Source organism: Pelodiscus sinensis, chromosome 1 (assembly GCF_052426305.1).
Source record: "Pelodiscus sinensis isolate ZL-2025 chromosome 1, ASM5242630v1, whole genome shotgun sequence".
NCBI classification, from domain to species: Eukaryota; Metazoa; Chordata; order Testudines; family Trionychidae; genus Pelodiscus; species Pelodiscus sinensis.
Window position 1 is genome coordinate 348471204 of NC_143052.1, and position 18517 is coordinate 348489720.

The 18517-nt window shown below is 50.4% G+C and overlaps 1 protein-coding gene across 2 annotated transcripts; it reads left to right on the forward strand.

The window, feature by feature from the left end:
• The first annotated feature begins 334 nt into the window (after positions 1 to 334).
• On the forward strand, positions 335 to 18388 carry LOC149526000 (ecto-ADP-ribosyltransferase 5-like). 2 transcript variants are annotated; one of them, XM_089775815.1, is made up of 5 exons: positions 335 to 443; positions 5878 to 5965; positions 11360 to 12035; positions 12271 to 12303; positions 13236 to 18388. In XM_089775815.1, exons 2-5 carry the CDS (start codon positions 5903 to 5905, stop codon positions 13301 to 13303), a joined length of 840 nt encoding a protein of 279 aa, XP_089631941.1. In that variant the 5' UTR covers positions 335 to 443; positions 5878 to 5902; the 3' UTR covers positions 13304 to 18388. The 2 variants fall into 2 exon arrangements, with proteins under 2 accessions (XP_089631941.1, XP_089631942.1); XM_089775816.1 differs by having other exon boundaries at positions 336 to 443; positions 13060 to 18388.
• The last annotated feature ends 129 nt before the right edge of the window (positions 18389 to 18517 follow it).

The window sequence follows — 18517 nt, forward strand, 5'->3', positions numbered from 1 at the left end:
ATGTTGGGTCTACGACAGTATCTCTACTTGGCTTTCTTTCTGGGATGGGGGAGGGGGTATGTGTAACATTCTCCAACGGGGTTTACAGGATACCATGGGGGCAGTTTTGTGGCTACATTTGGCAACAGGAGGCACTGGACATACAAGGTCATATCAACTTTTTGACTCTGTACAGGCCTGATCCAAAGCTCATTGAAATCAGTGGGGTCTTTCCATCAGCTTCAGTAGGATTTAGATCGAGCCCTTACTGCTAAAGAAAATGAATTGTGAAAGTGAAAGAGAACAGAGAAATTTCATAGCTACAGAGGGGGGAGGGAAGAGGAGAGGGGACTGTTTCCTGTGGTGTAAATGTTTGCAGTGTAGGATTTGCAGATATTTTATTTGCAGCCATTTCTTACTTGGGTCAGCAGCCTGCTAGGAGACCACAGCCACTTGGAAGGCAGGTAAAGTAACCTCTTTCTAGTCTTATTCTTCATTAACCTCACTGCACACCCTTGTGTTGCCTTCGCCCTAGGCAGCAGGCTGGATTGTGCTTTGGCTCATGCTCCAAATCTGCTTTGGGGACTAAAAGATTCTGTGACAGGGTGAGGTCACAGACGACCCTTTGGGGATTCTTCCCAGAGTGCTGACAAAGCCACTGACACTCCCCTCTCTACTCTGTGGGGCTTTTCACTACCCTGTCCTGCTGGGCCAGCTCTCTGGTCTCCCCCAGCCAAGACACAGATCAGAGATCACTGCTCTCTGCACTCCAAGGAGCAGTACAGACACCGAAACTCTTCGGCTGTGTCTAGACTGGCAAGTTTTTCCGGAAAATCAGCAGCTTTTCTGGAAAAACTTGCCAACTGTCTATACTGGCCGCTTGAATTTCCGCAAAAGCACTGACGATCTCATGTAAGATTGTCAGTGCTTTTCTGGAAATACTATGCTGCTCCCATTCGGGCAAAAGTCTTTTTCCGAAAGACTTTTGCGCAAAAGTGCCAGTGTAGACAGCACAGTACTATTTTCCGCAAAAAAGCCCCGATTGCGAAAATGGCAATCAGAGCTTTTTTGTGGAAAACTGCGTCTAGTTTGGCCACGGACGCTTTTCCTGCCAATCTAGACGTGCTTTTCCGAAAATGCTTTTAACGGAAAAGTTTTCTGTTAAAAGCATTTCCGGACAATCATGCCAGTGTAGACGTAGCCTTCAGGTCCAAGGAAAATGCAGTTTTGGGTCTAGCTTCCTGGGACACTACTCTCCAAATGGGATCAGACCCCCCAATGAATTTTTAGGTAAGCCCCCTCTAGCAATGAAACGAGGATGTGCACACTGATTGCTCCCCCAGGTAACAATTATTTACAGTGGGCTTCATAGTCAATAAAAGTGATTTTATTATGTACATCAGTAGGATTTAAGTGGTTATAAGTGAGAACAGGCAGAGCAAAGTAGAATATGAACTTAAAATAACAGAAAACGCTTCGCTAATCCCAACACTAAAACCTCAGTGCAAACTTATTACAAACTCACCCAAAAACTGTTTCTGTTCCAGCCACACGTCTAAACTGGGGAAAATCCTTCTCCCTGGGGTCTTTGGTTCATCCTCTTGGGAGTGCCACACCAGCCAAACATAAAGAAAAACATAGTTCCCATTTTTTTTATTGATACCACCTTCCCATGGAAAATTACTTGGTCCACTACTGCCAGTTGGGGTGGACATGTGACTTTCTAAGAACAACCACTGCTGAGATTTAAAGCACAAAAGAGGGTGTTTACATATGACTGCCCAGACATTGAGGCATCCAAGCATTGGCAACACCCTTGATGGATTTCATTTGTACATTTAAAACCATGAACCACTCCATACTTCATAGATGTACAGACCTAACTGTCCACACAAGAATGATACATGCACCAAAATAAGATAAACAGACCAGTGGATTAAGACATGAAGATTGGGAGGTTACATGAGGCAATTTGTCCCAAATCTCTGAGTTCTGCATATTTGTGTCCGTGAGTCCATTTCATAAAGCAGGCCTGGGGGGTGGGGTCCATTACATGTTCACCTGGCAAAGCCAGAAAAGTGCATCCCACCAAACAGTGATGCCTGGAGTTTTAGGGCTGTCAGCCGATGGTTAGTGCAGTGAGTGGTGTGTGTGTGTGTGCTATACACCCGAGACTTCAACTGCTGAGACTGGGGTCCCTTGCAGCGGGCAACCTAGAGGAGGTTGACGAGTGCCCCAATAAGTTTGCAGGGAGAGCTTATTATACTTCAGATTTTAGCTGCTAGAATCTGTGATTCCTTCGCAGCGGGCAGCCTGGGGGAGGCTGAGAAGTGCCCCAACGGATCTGCCACCTGGGAGTGACACAAATCCAAACGCCCAAGCTCTCCCTATATCTGTCCCTTAAGACAGGCTGAAGTTCTTTTAAATTGTGCCTGATTCTGTTACAGCAACTGAAGGAGTCAGGTTAAAGCTTAAACAGTTACAGGTTTATTGAGGAAGCTTATAAATCATATGGTTGCAATGGCTATTGTTCTATTTCTTAACTGCTAGCAAAATATAGATCTTAAAAATGGTTACAAAGAAGATAAAGATAGGAAAAAACAGAAATAATAGTACCAAGTAACAGCTTAACCTTTAAAGAGCTCTTAGTCTGTGTACACTTAAGACAAAGGACCACATCCAGGTACAATTTGTATCCCCTTCTGTGCCTCTCGACTCCAGCGTGTCAGGCCAGGGCCGGTCCCTCAATTCCTAGGAAAGATGAAAATACGAGGTGGGCGTCCCCATAGAACCTCGGGAGGTCAAACACCTAACCCGACCAGCAGGTAGAGAGTAGAATGACACTCAAAAGTGAGTGTGCTGCTGTAATTCTCTTTATACCCTTGGGGTCACGTATTTCTCTTTCTTATCTGTGATGCCAAATAGTGCTGGTCTGCCTTTTGTGAGACCAGTTCTTACAAGGGAGTTGTGAACTTAATTTACACTTGTAAGAGAGAGCTGAGAGGATTAAAATGGAAGTATTGGAGATTCTTTTCTCAGTGGGGGATTCCTCTCCCAGGGACGGCTGTGTGTTCGTATCAACATGGGTGCCAGCCGGGCACTTCTCGCAGCCTCGAGGCCAGCTTATTGCCTTAATCGTTCTCTCCTCATATCTATGTTTTCATCTTCTCAGGATCAGATGAGCCAGCATAGACTATGCTGATTTTATTGCTCCTTCTCTGTCTTGTATGCTTCAGGAACCTCAGAGAGGCAAATAAGATGGATGATATGGGGGGAGGGTCTGTATGGCTACAAGGGCTCTATGATTAATGAAGAGCTTGAAAAATAATCAGTTTTTCTAAATACAACAAACAGACCAAACTACCGACTTCATCATAACACACCCAGGAAGTGACAAGGGCTCAGCTAAGGGTGGGGGGAGAACAGGGGAGGGGAAGCGACATGCCTGTGTATTCTGGTCTCTTTGTTGTACAGTATTTGGAAAATGCAATACATCGTACATGCAAACAAGAGCGAATGAGACAAAGTTCACCACGGGTACAATGCAAATGAGTCAGGGAGGTACTGCGTACTGAAGATAAGGTGCTGGGGTATGAACTAGATGATCCACGCTCTCATCCCTGCTCCGTCATTGGCCATCTCATTAGGCAACTCTGTTTTCTTTCCCTCCCAGCCTTTGTCTATGAGCAAACTCCTCAGGGGAGGGACGGACTCCAGGTGGGGATCCCGGGATGCTTCTGTACCACAGATTACAGTCTGAGAGGGCAGCATTCGGTGCACAGAATTCAAAGCCCAGTGGTTTCCACTGAGTAGATGTTCGATCTCTGGTTTGTTACAAGGTTAGAAAGGCTTCCAGGGTGGGGGGAAGCTACAGGATATTGCAACCCTAGGGAGTGAAAACAAAGAATCCACTTAGTCTGTCCACAGCTACATAGATATTGGCAAGCCCCAGCCCTGCCCCAGCCCCGCCTCTTCTGCCCAGGTCCCACCCGCATGGGATCCAACAAGCCCTCCCCCCAGCAGCACAGTGAGGGAGGAGGGCAGGCGGCCCCAGACGCCCCAGCCCCAGAACATATAGCAGGAGAGTGCTTGGGAGCAGCAGCCCTCCACCCCCACTACACCTACAGTAGCCGTCCTGGGGGCGCAGTGTGGGTGAGGCCAGGCTGACCATTTGGGAAGGCAATGCCTTCCCCTGCCTATGAAACCTGCTGCCCATCACTGCCCCCTAGAGGGCAAACATCCCTCTTTGTTCATGGTGAAGCTCTGTCCTGCACTGATACACCCACCACAATGAACTGTTGCTAAACAGAGGAACCCAGGGTTGTGAGTTCAATCCTTGCGGAGGCCATTTGGGACAAAAATTTGTCAGGGATGGTACTTAGTCCTGCTGTAAAGTGAGGGGACTGGACTCAATGAACTTTCAAGATCCCTTTCACTTCTAGGAGATAGGCAATCTCCATTTATTTTATTTAAATTAGGTGCCCCTCGCAGGCAGAAGGCTGTGCATCCCTCATTGCCACGGTAGCCTCCTAAATCCCAGAATCGGGCCCCCAATGGGATCCCCTGCTCAGCTGCTCCCAAGCCCTATAGGTCTGTAAACTTGTCTAATACCTGAATGTCTGCAGGAAAGAATTCCCTAGGCTGCTGTGTGTGTGTCTGCCAAGCACCATGCAGCCTCATGCCAGGCGGAGGAACGGAAACCTTGGTAGAGCAGGGGAGGAGGGCCAAGGCCAAATCGGTGGGGGAATTAAAATGCTACTTCCATATCCTGCACAGACCCCCCCTCAGGTCTGGCTCTAGTGACCAGGGCCCCACGGCTTGTCAGACTGGGCCCTGAGAGAGAAGCTTTCACAAAAAGCGGGGGCTGGGAGGGAATAGAAGGATTTCCCTCCTAACGTCTAGCCCAGTGGTTAGTACATTCCCTGGCACAGGTAACCTCCCTCCCCCAGCCTCAGAGCGGGACATGAACTAGGACCCATTTCCTCTTGGGTGAGGGAACTGACCCAGCCTCTATAGAACCAGTCCCACGCTCGGCTGCTTGTGTGAAGAAGACTCACTAGCTTGGCAGAGAGAGGCCCTGTGCCTCAGTGGTTCTGGCACCTCCCTTGTGCTGGGAATCCCAGGCTTCCCTCCCCCTCAGGTAATGCCTGTTAAAAGTGAGTTTTCCCCCATGCAGCAGCAGGAGAGACGGAGAGAGCACCAGCTGCACTAGGGGCGTATGGAGGTAAAGGGATTTGGTGACTCGTGCGCAGGTCAGTTTGCTGGCTGTCTCCAGGTGGGCCATGTGGCTGGGGTTTGGGTCCCCGTCCAAGTGACAGATTTGTTTTTGTCTGCCCCTGAGAGGGCATGTGGCTGGGACCCGTAGGTGTAGAACAGACTTGAGTGGTTAATCGCTCCGTTAGCCGAGGAGCAGAAGGAAGCAGTGAGGCCGGAGGACAAGCTGCCAAGCAAACACGTGACAAGGCCCTTGCAGGAAGCACCGAACTCTCGAGCTGTGTCGCTACTTTAGCCCCATACTCTACAACACGATCCACAGACCTGCCTGGCCGCTGGGTTCTGTGTATTGTGCAGCCTAAGTGCAGAGAAGAGAAAGCACGACGGCGCTGTGAGCCGTAGTCCCATCCCCAGCCACTGTTAGGGAAATGTAACCTCCGGGGGGTGAAAGCAGGATTCCCACATAACTGGTCCCATTCCCCCATAGTGGTATCCCAGGGTCACCCCCCACCACACCACATGATGGTTGGGCTGCGATCCCTAAAGGAGCTACTCCTGCCTGGGAAACCCCCGTTCCTGAGCGTGGCTCAGTGGATCACAGGGACACAAGCAGGACGATGTTTAGTTTTGCGATGTTCTTTCCCCCCAAATCTCCACTGACTTCCCTGGTGGATTCTCCCACAGCCGCACGGGGGGAGTTGAAACTACCATGAGGTCTCTGCTGATCCCCTTGACGTACGTCTGCTTGCAAACCTGGCTGGGAACCGCCCAGGTAAGTGCCTGAGCTTTGCCAGGGAAGCTCTCTGGGTTTTCTTTGCTCAAGGCTGTGTTGGGTGCCAGGTTGCCTTAGACCCATCGACGTGCAGGGCTGGAAGGGACCTCGCGAGGTCGTCTGGTGCAGCCCTCTGTGCTAAGGCAGGGCCTAGCTCACTGAGACCAGCTTTGATGGATTTTGTCTAATCAGGGCCCCTTGCCACTGTCCCCAGTGCCTGGTCGGGGGACGCAGCCTCTCACTGGACTGGGCGCCAGGGCACGGCTCCATCAGACTCCTTGCTGCTGCCTTCCTGGACATCTTCCTACCACAGCCTGTTCCCTGCCTGTCTCCCCTCAGCCTCTCCAGCCTCAGCCTTCTGTCAGGGCTGGACCCGTAGGGCTTCCCCCAGAACTCCCCAGTGTGATCCCACAGGAACAGAACAATTTCTGTAAACCAATTTCTGCCCCGCTCAGGCTCCCTCCTCACCCTGCAGGAGCCTTCCTGTTCTCCTCAGGTCTCTGAACGTTTTACTGCCCAGGGAGGGACTGCAGACGTCTCCCCCTCTGCCCTCCGCTCCCCACGCTCCAGTCCAAAGGCCTCTTGGGCTTTCCCATCACTGGCGCCGTATCAAAGTCACAGTCCCCTGTGGTCTGTTTCACAGCCATTGGGTTTTAAAGACCGTACATTTAATTATTTTAGTTTTTAAAATCTGAAATGTCATGCTGTTATAATTGACACAGAAAGGAGTTGGGGGGTCACAAGGTTGTTGGGGGGGGCTGTGGTTGTGGTTGTGGTACCCTTAGTTCTGTATTGCTGCTTGTTGTGGAGCTGCCTTCAGAGCTGGGAAGCTGGAGAGCAGCAGCTGCTGGCGAGAGCCCAGCTCAGAGCTGCCCCCAGCAGCAGCACAGGAGTAAGGGTGCATGGTTCGATATTGACAGAATTAGGGTACGTCTACACTACAGCGCTAGTTCGAACTAACGCGTCTAGAACTAAAAACTAGTTCGAACTAGCGTTTTGCTAGTTCGAACTAGCAAGTCCACATTGAGTGGACTCTGAACAGGGCTTAAGGATGGCCAGAAGCAGTGCCGGCAGGGCATAAAAGGAGGACTTAGAGCATGGAGATGCTGTCTCAGGCTAGCCGAGGGCTGCGCTTAAAGGGTCCCGACCCCCACCCCGGACACACAGTTCTAAGGGGTGCCCCGCTTGCAAAGAAGTTCTGGCTTGGAGTGCCCTGAGTGCTCACACTGGGCACATCACACCACTCGGCCATCAGCCCGGCTGCACTTGCCGCAGGCTGCCATCTGGGGAGAGGGAGTAATTGGGGGGCTGCAGGAGAGCTTCCACCCCCAGAAGCCCGCAGAGCCAGCCCAGTCCTCCCCATCGGGGGCTCGTACCCCATTCCTCCCTCACCTCCTTCCACTTACCCTTCCCTAGCCCCCCTTCTTATTGATGTACAAAATAAAGATAACGTTTCTTCCAACATTGACTCTGTCTTTATTGAACAAAACTGGGGGAGACTGGGAAAAGGAGGTGGGAGAGGGGAAGAGAAAGGCTGGGAGAGGGGAGGGCAACTAACATGATCAGGGGTTGGGAACAGGTCCCAGATGAAGAAAGGCTACAGAGACTGGGACTTTTCAGCTTCGAAAAGAGGAGACGGAGGGGGGACAGGCTAGAGGTCTCTAAAAGCAGGGGTTGGGTGGAGAGGGTGCATTCAGAAAAGTTCTTCCTGAGTTCCCATAAAGAAGGACTAGAGGACACCAAAGGAAAGGAATGGGTATCAGGCTTGAAACTAGTAAGAGAAAGTTGTTGTTCTTCCCAAAGCAAATAGTTAACCTGTGGAACTCCTTGCTGCAGGAGGCTGTGAAGGTTACAACTAGAACAGAGTTTAAAGGGAAGTGAGATAAAGTGATGGAGGTTGGGTCCATGGAGTCCTATTAGCCAGAGGGTAGGAGTGGTGTCCCTGCCCAAAGTTTGTAGAAGGCTGGAGAGGGATGGCACGAGACAAATGGCTTGGTCACTGTCTTCGGTCCATCCCCTCCAGGGTCCCTAGGGTTGGCCGCTGTCGGCAGACAGGCTACTGGGCTAGATGGACCTTTGGTATGACCCAGGACGGCCATTGTAAGCTCAGGGCTCAGTGTCGGGGGTCTCAGTGGACCCCCTTGATTTTCATGCACACCTGCTCCTGGGTGGCCAGGCTGGAAGCTCTCCTGCCCTGGACAGCCAGTTTCCTGTGCCTAGTGCGGAGATCGTGGACGAGGTCCACGATGTCCGCACTAGCCCAGGAAGGTGCCCGCCTCTTGCGGTCCAGGGCAAGCTCCCGGGAGCCGCCAGCCTGGTCCCGGCAAGAGGGGGTGGGCTGGGGGGCATCGGGTGGGTGGCTCTGTGCCGTGCCAGGTGCAGGGTCTGCTAGCTGGGTGCTGGCAGGCTTGCACCTGGCACGGGCACCGCAGCCAGCCCGTGCCCCTTAAGGGGTCCGGGGCCGGGAGGGGGGCATAGAGTTTCCCTGGTGTTGGCCAGAGTGGCCACCAGGGAAACCTGGGGAGGGCTAGCCTCCCACTAGTTCGAACTAAAGGGCTACACAGCCCTTACTTCGAACTAGCTAGTTCGAACTAGGCGTTAGTCCTCGTAAAATGAGGTTTACCTAGTTCGAACTAAGCGCTCCGCTAGTTCGATTCAAATTCGAACTAGCGGAGCGCTAGTGTAGCACCTATTAAAGTTAGTTCGAACTAACGTCCGTTAGTTCGAACTAACTTTGTAGTGTAGACATACCCTTACTGCTGTGCTGCTGCTGGCAGGGTGCTGCCTTCATAGCTGGGTACCTGGTCAACAGCTGCTGCTCTCCGGCCACCAGCTCTGAAGCAGTGCAGACGTAAGGGTGGAAATACTGCAACCCTTGCTATAAAATCTTGTATCCCGCCCCAGCCAATCGTCAGTATGAGAAATTCTTGTCTCCCACATGAAATCTGTATGGCACATGCTAAAAGCACACAGATGTCTAGATTTCATGGTCTGTGACACATTTTTTATGGCCATGAATTTGGCAGGGACCTAATCACCAGAGCCTCTGGCTTCTCCTGGCCTGAGCCCACCCGCCCCTCGGCCCAGGCTTCACTGCACCCCGCCTGCTCCTGCCCAGACCCTCCAGTTCTGGCTCCAGGCCTCTCTCTGCCGCTAGCCCCAGAGGAGACATTCCCAGTGACCACATTAGTGACTAACACCCTTCCAGGTGCCACCCAGCAGCCTAATGGGGCAGGTGCAGGAGCCTATTAACCCCTCAGCCCATCATATAGCAACCCCCCTGCCCTAAGCCCCCGTGCCCCCAGCCCAGATTCCTGCACCCCCACATCCCCAGCCCCCTGCCATAACATTCCTGCATCCCCCACACACCCCAACCCTGTGCTCTGAGCCCATCATACACCCAACCCCCCCTGCCCTGAGCCCCCATACACCCAGTGCAGATTCCTACACCCCCATACCTCCAGCCCCCTGATATAACTTTCCTGCACCCCCCATCTCTGTGCTCTGACCCCCATGTCCCGATTGCAGACTTCTGCACCCCCCACATCCCAACCCTATATTAACCCCTGGTTATCCAAGGTGGGGTTAATACAGCCAACCACAGCAGTGTTGAGAAATTGCTTCTCTAAGCTTAGTCCCAGTATGACACACAACAGACTGACCCATCCATTTCTAGCACAATCGGAGATGAAGCCTTGTATTACTGGGCACTGTAGGTCATGTGCAGAGTATATTAAAATCACCGCATTGATACACGGTGCCGCAGACCTGGTGTGAGAAGCAGTACGGAAGCTGGATGGTAGAAAGAGTCAAATAGGGTAACAGGAAACAGCCGTGTGTGCTGGCTGCTATTAATAACAGCAAGGAAACATCACCCTGAATTTCCTGTAGCAACGTCTCTGTATGTGATACTTTGTGAAAACATTTTGGCCCCTATCCAGCAAAGCACGTCAGCATGTTCGTAACCTTAAGATGTGAGGAGTCCCACAGATGTCACTGGGGGCTGCTCCCCTATTGGAAGTTAGGCAGAGGGTTAAATATGCTGCTGAACTGGACCCTAACTTATAACGTAGCTCAGCTGTGTGTGTGAACCGCCCCCAGCTCTTCCCCTCTTTGCCAGCCTTACCCGCCTGCCTTCTTTACGCCTTCCCATTCATACTTCCCCCAGACCTATCTTTTCTCATATATTCAGCTCCTCCAGTGGCAGGTCAGACGTGCAAGTCTACAGATTCTGCACTTGCCAGCAATATGGCATCCTCTAAACAGCACAATCTCCCATGTGCGGTGCCTGCGAGGTCCCATTGTGAGGCAGCATCTACCAAATGGCTTCTTCCATGTGAGTTTGGGAGTTGGATGGAATCTTCCCAAGGGCACAGCCAGCTCTGGAGCGCGCAATGCATGGCCGGCATATGGAGGTGGAATCATTAGAAAAGGAATAAATAATAAAACGGAAAATATCATCTTGCCTCTGTATAAATCCATGTTGTGTCCACGATGTCTTTGTGAGAGATACAGAGAAGGGCAGCAAAAATTATGAGGAGTAAAGAATAATTCCTCATTCCACGAGGAGTAACGGTAGTTCGAACTAGGAAGCCTAGTTCGAACTACCTAGTTCGTGCCGCGTGTAGCCGCGCGGCACAGGGTTCGAACGAGCGGTGATTTAAAAATGGCGGAGCCCCGCTTATGCAAATGAAGCCCGGGAAATTCAAATCCCGGGCTTCATTTGCAAGTGTGGTATGCCTACATTACCCCCCCTAGGTCGAACTAGCGGGGTAGTGTAGACATACCCATAAGAATTACAGGAGTCAGAGTAAGAAGTCCTCCAGCTCGACATTATTTCAAAAGGACGTCTTGCACTTAGGTACGTCTAGACTGGCATGATTTTCCACAAATTCTTTTAACGGAAAAGTTTTTCCGTTAAAAGTATTTGCAGAAAAGAGCGTCTAGATTGGCATGGACGCTTTTGCGCAAAAGCACTTTTTGCGGAAAAGCGTCCGTGCCAAAATAGACGCGATTTTGTGCAAGAAAGCCCCAATCGCCATTTTCGCCATCGGGGCTTTTTTGCACAAAACACTTTTTAGCTGTCTACATTGACCCTTTTGTGCAAATGCATTTCCGGAAAAGGGCTTTTGCCTGAACGGGAACATCAAAGCATTTGCGCAAGAAGCACTGATTTTGGACAGTAGAATGTCAGTGCTTTTGTGCAAAATCAAGCGGCCAGTGTAGACAGCTGGCAAGTTTTTCCGCAAAAGCGGCCAGTCTAGAAGCAGCCTTAGTGTGTATACAGGGCTGAGCACATTGGGACCTCGCTCCAGAGGTGTGACCTCGTGGTGCTTTTGTAACACCACTGCTAATGTGACTATGTTTCCTTTATTATCCCACGTAAAATGCCAGGTGGTGCTGGACATGGCAGCTAATGCTTTTGATGACCAATATATTGGATGCGCTAATGAAATGGATAAAGAAGCACCTGCACTGCTAGAGGAAGAAAAGTCCAGGCACATTCTGCTGAGAAAAGTGTGGCACAAATCAAGAACAAAATGGGCAAGTGTGAAAACAAAGCTCTCTCTGCCTACTGCCTTTAAGGATGAGTACGGAAGAGCCATAGTGGCCTATACTGATAAATACTTTTACAGTGATTTTAATGGGGCAGTGAAGAGGGCTGGGACATCTCAAGAGGATTACATGAAGTGTTTCCAGTTCAAAGCCTTTCATTATTATTTGACAAGAGCCTTACAGCTGTTACGCGGGAGGTGTGAGGTGACGTATAACACAACGGTGTACCGGGGCACTAAATCTCAGCACACGGGATCAGGTCTCATCAGATTTGGATATTTTGCCTCTTCATCTATGAAGAGAAAAAAAGCAGAGGAATTTGGCACGGGCACATTGTTCACCATCCGCACGTGCTTCGGCGTCAAGATAGCGGCCTTCTCACACTTTCCAGAACAAGAAGAAGTGTTAATCCCAGTCCATGAGAAGTTCCATGTGACCCCAGATGGGAGTAACAGATTTGTCCTCTGGAGCACAAACCAGACCTGCAGCCACTTTAACTGCGCATACCTGGGTGGTGAGTACTGAACAGGAGACATGGGGGTGGGCTGTTTGCTGTGGGGAATGTGAAACCCCCAGGGAGAGGGGGGGCAGGGAGAGCTGACGAGAGAGATGCTGACATGAGGACTTGCCCCCAGGGCTGGGGGAGACGGGCTGCCATGACCCTTATAGCCAGCAAGGGCTTAGGCTGGGATGGGCAGAAACAGTAGAATAAAATTACGTTTCATTGATCCTCTCTGTTTGTACTGTAGGACAAAAGAACCAACAATGTCTCAACAACTCCGGTAAGAAAGAAACATTTTATTTTCATTGTTTGACAATGAGCTGCACTCTGTATTGATGTACAGAGCCGACAGCAACTTCACCATGCGAACAAGTCATATGCAAGGAATAAACTGGAGAAATAAGTGGGTCTAACAGTAGATTGTATCAATTTACCCAGGTTCTCATCAGGGCCAGAAATCTATAACTGCTTTATAATAGAAATACAAGTGAAGTCAGATCCTGCATTAAGATCTTCTAATGCAGAATCTCTCCACCCTCTTTATCTGCTCTGGATTTGTCTCCCTCCAAACAAACTAATTTTTAGCTCAGACTGACATCTCCAGGAAGATTGCCTCCTGATAACAAACGAAACCTGGCTAAATGGAAAGCTCTTTATCTTTCCCTCTTTATACTTGGTGGAAAATGTTTTGGTGTAGAGCTGCTGACACTATTTTGTGTTTGGTCTATAAGTCTAATTGTGGGAGCGACATTATTATTTCTCCCATTATATTTTCCTGGCATATTTAAGTAGGGTTGCCAGGTGTCCGGTTTTGAACCGGACAGTCCAGTATTTGAGCTTTCTGTTCGGGAAATAAATTGAGAAAATATAAATGAGAAAATGCAAGTGTCTGGTATTTTCTAAATAAGATGTTATTAGATTGTGATGTAATATCACATGTGTCCGGTATTTTTGCTGAAACCATTTGGCAACCCTATATTTAAGATCTTGTAATTATGTCACCAATCAGTTTTTTGTTTTTTGTTTCACCAATCAGTTGGTAATTAATACCAATCCCTCCTCACTCCAGTCTCAACAAGACAAGGGAAGATAGATTTGACTAAGCTCTCTCTGATGCATTAACACATAAAATTGCAGCCAAACCCAGCTGCGGTGATCACAAATAGCTGTCAAGTTGGTGACAAGTTTTCCAAACGTCAACATTGTTTTCAGAATGTATCTCGCCATCTTGGGATCAAACTGTGAAGAGGAGTGCTCTTTTTCAAAGTTATAATGTATAAAGAATGTTCTGAGGTCTGCCGTGGGACAGAAACGACTCTCTTCCCTGGAGCAGCTTTCAATTGAGTGCGCGCTTTTGAGAAAAATGACATTTGATCATGAAATCTGTGATTTTGCTAACAAAAGGAGCCACAAAGTCAATATTGAATTGTATGTTGTATCTGTTTGTCGACTAAAGAGTTAATACGCCTGCATTTCATTCATCTTCAACATGTGCACATGTATTCTAATAAAAAAAATAGTAAATTATGAAGTATGATTTAGCAGGTTTCTTTTCTTATTTTTGAGTCAATTATGACTTTTTTAAGCCCTACATTTTTCATAGGCCCTAGGCACTGTGGGTAATCTAATGGATAATCTGGCCCTGCACAGAGGGTACGAAAGTCACAGACTCCATGATTTCCAGAATCACCCCAGGGAGATCTGAAGCTTCGTATGTCTGTGAGTGCAGGGGACCCCAGCAACTCCAGTCACTGCAGGCTGCAGGGGCCTCCACAGCTCTCAGTCACCATAGACAGTGGGGGATGCCCACAGCTCTAGCTAGTGGGTGCAGCAGGGGAACCTGGAGCTCTCAGTCACTGTGGGTGTGGAGGCCGCGGCAGTGCCTGTAGCCAGACATAAAGCCCCATTTTAACATCCATCTTTGTCTGCTTAAAACCATGCAGGGCACATAAGAGCTGGAAAACAGCATATTCTTTGAAAATCTTGGAGCAGGAGGTTTAGATATGCTGGCTCAGTGACCGTGACCAACTGTAAGCAGAGATAGGAGGGTGGTCGAACTAATTGTTGACCAAGAGGCTGTACATCGTGCCCTTGACTGAAACCCATATTGATACGAACACATACCCGTCCACGGGGGAAGGAATCTCCCGCCCAACAAGAACATCCGGCAGTCCTAATTTAGTTATCTTCCTCTCTTACAAGTGTAAATTAACTTGTAACCTGCTTGTAAGAACTGGCGCCACAAAATGGACCAGTAAAATTTGGCCTCTGAAGATAAGAAAGAGAATACGGGCCCCCAGGGGTATAAAGATGAGTCCAGCAGCACATTTGCTTTGTGTGTCAATCTACCATCTATCTGCTGGTCGGGTTTGGTGTTTGACCTCCCGAGGTTCCAGAGGGGACGCCCACCTCGTATTCGTCTTTCCGAGGAATTGAGAGACCGGCCCTGGCCTGACACGCTGGAGTCGAGAGGCACAGAAGGGGGTAAAAATTGTACCTGGATGTGGTCCTTTGTTTAAGTATATATACATAGTGTTAGAGCTCTTTAAAGATTAAGCTGTCACTTGGTACCATTATTTTCTATTTTCTATCTTTACCTTTTTCCTGTAACCATTTTAAGATCTATAATTTGCTAGTAATTAAGAAATAGAGCAATAGCCATTGTAACCATATGATTTATAAGTTCCTTTAATAAACCTGTAACTGTTTAAGTTTTTAACCTGACTCCTTCAGTTGCTGTGATAGAACCAAGCACAATTTAAAAGAACTTCAGCCGGTCATAAAGGGACAGACATAGGGAGAGCTTGGGCGTTTGGATCTGTGTCACTCCCAGGTGACAAGATCCGTTGGGGCACCTTTCCAGCCTTTCCCAGGCTGCCCGCTGCGAAGGAACTTTTGTGTTCTAGCAGTTAAAATCTAAGGTGTAATAAGCTCTTCCTACACACTGGGGCGTCTGTTAGCCTGTTTGGCTACCCTCTGCGACGGGACCTTGGTCCTAGCAGTAAAGTCACGGACGTTAAACACTCGGGGCTCCTTTCAGCCTTCTGGGCTGCCCGCTGCGACGAGACTTCGTGTCTTAGCAGTTAAAGACTTAGGAGACATACCCACACACACTGCCCTGACCGTCGGCTGACAGTGCCCAAGTACCACAAGTGGCAGGGGGCCCCTACGGCTCCCAGCCAGCAGCCCTGCAGCTTGGAGCTGCTGCAGGCAGTGCTGTACCCAACCTCCCCTCTCACAGCAGGCCTTGGACCCATTCTGTCATGGTTATATTTAGCAAAAATCAGAGGCAGGCGGGGATAGACATCCTCTCTCTATGGGAGGCTGGGAGTGCAGGACCTGGCACGTGCACCAGGGAAGCAGAGCTGCCCTTTCCCTCCACCCCCTCCCCTGCAAGCTCCTGGCCTGGCCAGCATCTTACCATGCCTGCTTGTCCCCAGGCCATGTGCGTTGCGATGCTCCCTGGGATGTCTGGGCACCTGCTGCAAAGTGCCTGTTTTACAGGCCAAACGTGGCCTTGCTCAAAACACAGCACCATTGTCTGAATGAGACCTTCTGTGTCCGCTCAGAGACTAGACGTAGGCTTTGTACAAAGTATCTCCTGTGACGACTGCCCTTCTTACTTTTCTGTACCACGGGGCCAGCTGCGAGCTGGGTGCATCCCACACCTACCGTGGCGTCTGCCCGCCCGCCCGGGATCCGCAGGTGAAACGAACCCGGGATGAGCTCATGAGGGAGCAAATGGTTTGCCGGCAGGCCCTCCTGCAGGAAGTCGAGGCAGAGCGCCTGGAGCCGGTTGCCAAGAGACAGGAGCAGTGGGCTGACCTGGAGGAGCAGGAGGCCGTGTGGAGCAGCGAGCTCCACCCACACCGCGGTGATGGAAGCATGTGGCGAAGTGCATGTGCCACCAGCCACATCCCTGCCTGCCCTCTGGCTTCCATTGCCTCGGTCCCCAGGGACCACTAGGGCCCCAGAACATGGGGGGGGGCGGGCGACCTTTAGGGCAGTGGGAGCCTCTAGGCCACCCGGAAGCAGGCGCCAGTCCCAGGTCATTCCTGGCCCCCCCCCTTCCAATTCCCAATCTTTTCCCTCCCTCGTTGTTTATCCCCTGAATAAACACTCCTATTGGTTGAAAAGTGGTGTCTTTGTTGCCTGAACTGCAGGCAAGGGGAGGGAAGAGGGAGACATGGACTGCAGGGGCCCCATGCAGGGAGCCCTGGGGCAGAATCTCAGAACTGGTCTTGCCTGAAATTGTCTTTCAAGGCGTCTCTGATTCGCACTGTCCCTTGCAGTGCTCTCCTTTTGGCACTGGTGTCCAGTTGCTCAAATCCCTGGCCAGGCTCGGCCTCAGCTGCTCTCCCTCCCCCCACCGCAGAAAAGTCTTCCCCTTATTCTCACACAGATTGCAGAGCACACGAAGGGGATGTTAAGAACGGCCAGACTGGGTCAGACCAAAGGTATGTCCAGCCTAGTGTTCTGTCTGCTGACAGTGGTGAATGCCAGGTGCCCCAGAGGGAGTGAATCAAACAGGCAATGATCAAGCGACCTCTCTCCTGCCATCCAGCTCCACCCTCTGACAAACAGAGGCTAGGGCCACCATACCTCACCCATCCTAGCTAATAGCCATTGATGGACTTAACCTCCAAGAATTTGTCTAGTTTTCTTTTAAACCCTGTTATTGTCCTAGACTTCACAACCTCCTCGGGCAAGGAGTTCCACAGGTTGCACTCGGTGAGGTTCAGACAGCTGAGGAGACTCCTGAACCTCCCCTTTAAACACCCAAATGCACACTCTGCCACCATCTGGGACCTGCCCAGCCTGGTGTTGAACTGCCCCTTGCTGGGGTGGGGTCCAGGCTGCCCGTGTAGGCTTTCATGAGCCAGGGGAGCAAAGGGGAGCTGCATCACCCAGGATCACGATGGGCATGTCCACCTCCCCGACTGTGATGGAGCAGTCTGGGCAAAACGCGCCGGCATGCATCTTTCGTAAGAGGCAGGGGTTCCGGAAGATGCGGGCATGGTGCGCCTTTCCCGGCCATCCGATGTCGATGTCGGTGAAGCATTCCTTGTGATCCATGAGCCCCTGCAATGACCTGGAGAAGTACCCCTTTCAGTAGATGTACTCAAGCCCCATCTCCCTATTGTTTATCTGTATTGCATCTGTATTAGCTCTGTTTCTATTGTTTCTGTCTGCTGTACAATTAATTTTGCTGGGCGTAAACCAATGAAGGTGGTGGGATATAATTGGTTAGATGATCCTGTGGCAATATGTTAGGATGGGTTAGTCACATTTCAAGTAGAATGAATGGTTAAGGAATAGCTGAAAATATTATTATACACGTTAGGGACAAACAGTATGGGGATGGGAAAAACCAAAGGAGAAAGGAAAGGACACTGGAGTCTGGCTGGAAGTGAACCCCAATAAACATCGAATTGTTGCATCTCTGGACTGCGGGTGTTGCTGTTCTCTGTTCATGTGGGAAGGAGCTGGGAAGTGGGAGGGTGAAGGGATCAGCCCTCTAACATCTTGGTGCCATGTCGCAGATGCATCACATTGGACAGGTGAGTGGCAGCCTATAAGTCCCCCCCAACAGTCTGTGCAGCTGTTTGGAGGGGACTGTGGCAGACTCTTGTGATGGTGGTTGAGGGTTCTGGCAGGCTGGGTAATGGATTTTATAAATAAATGGCTAAACAAGAACCAGGGCCCATCCCAGGGGCAGGAGTCAATCCGGGGTGAGACTGAGAAGGAGATGGGGCAGGTTTTAGAGATCCCATGGGGAGAGTCGCAGTCCTAGATGAATTGTATCCATGTAAGCATGGGAGTCATGGACTTGAGGCACCTAAACGAACTGCCTCATCTGTGGAACTGAAGGAAACACCTCACCCCCACTCCCATCCCACCCTGAGAATACTCTGTACCCACCACTGCCTGTGGAGGTTGTGACTCGGTGATCCACAGTTACACTCTCTGTATGAGAGGCTACCAGGGAGGTATGAACAGTGGCCCTGGTTGCAGGGGGGATCAAGGTCACAACTGCCTCCTTCACCCAAACGCCCTCCGAGACCCCACTTTCCCGCTTGTACCCCAATCCCTTACCCCAAAGTCCCTTCTGCACCCAGCCTCCATCCCAGTCCCTCCATTAATATCATGGAAGAGTGAGGTCTTTGACAACTTTCCAAAAATGATTGCCCACCCCTGCTAATCACTGTGGCTACGTCTAGACTGGCCAGATTTTGCTTGTGCAAAATCTTGTCAGCTGTCTAAACTGGCCGCAAGTTCTTGTGCTAGAACACTAACGATCTCATGCAAGATCATTAGCGTCCTTGGGCAAGAACTGTGACGCTCCCGCTCAGGGATAAGCACCTCTTGCGCAGGGGTTCTTGCGCCCGAGGCCAGTGTAGACAGCTCTTGTGCAAGAAAGCCCCGATGTGCAAAATGGCAATCTGGGCTTTCTTGCGCAAGAGAGCATCTAGACTGGCATGGGATGCTCTTGC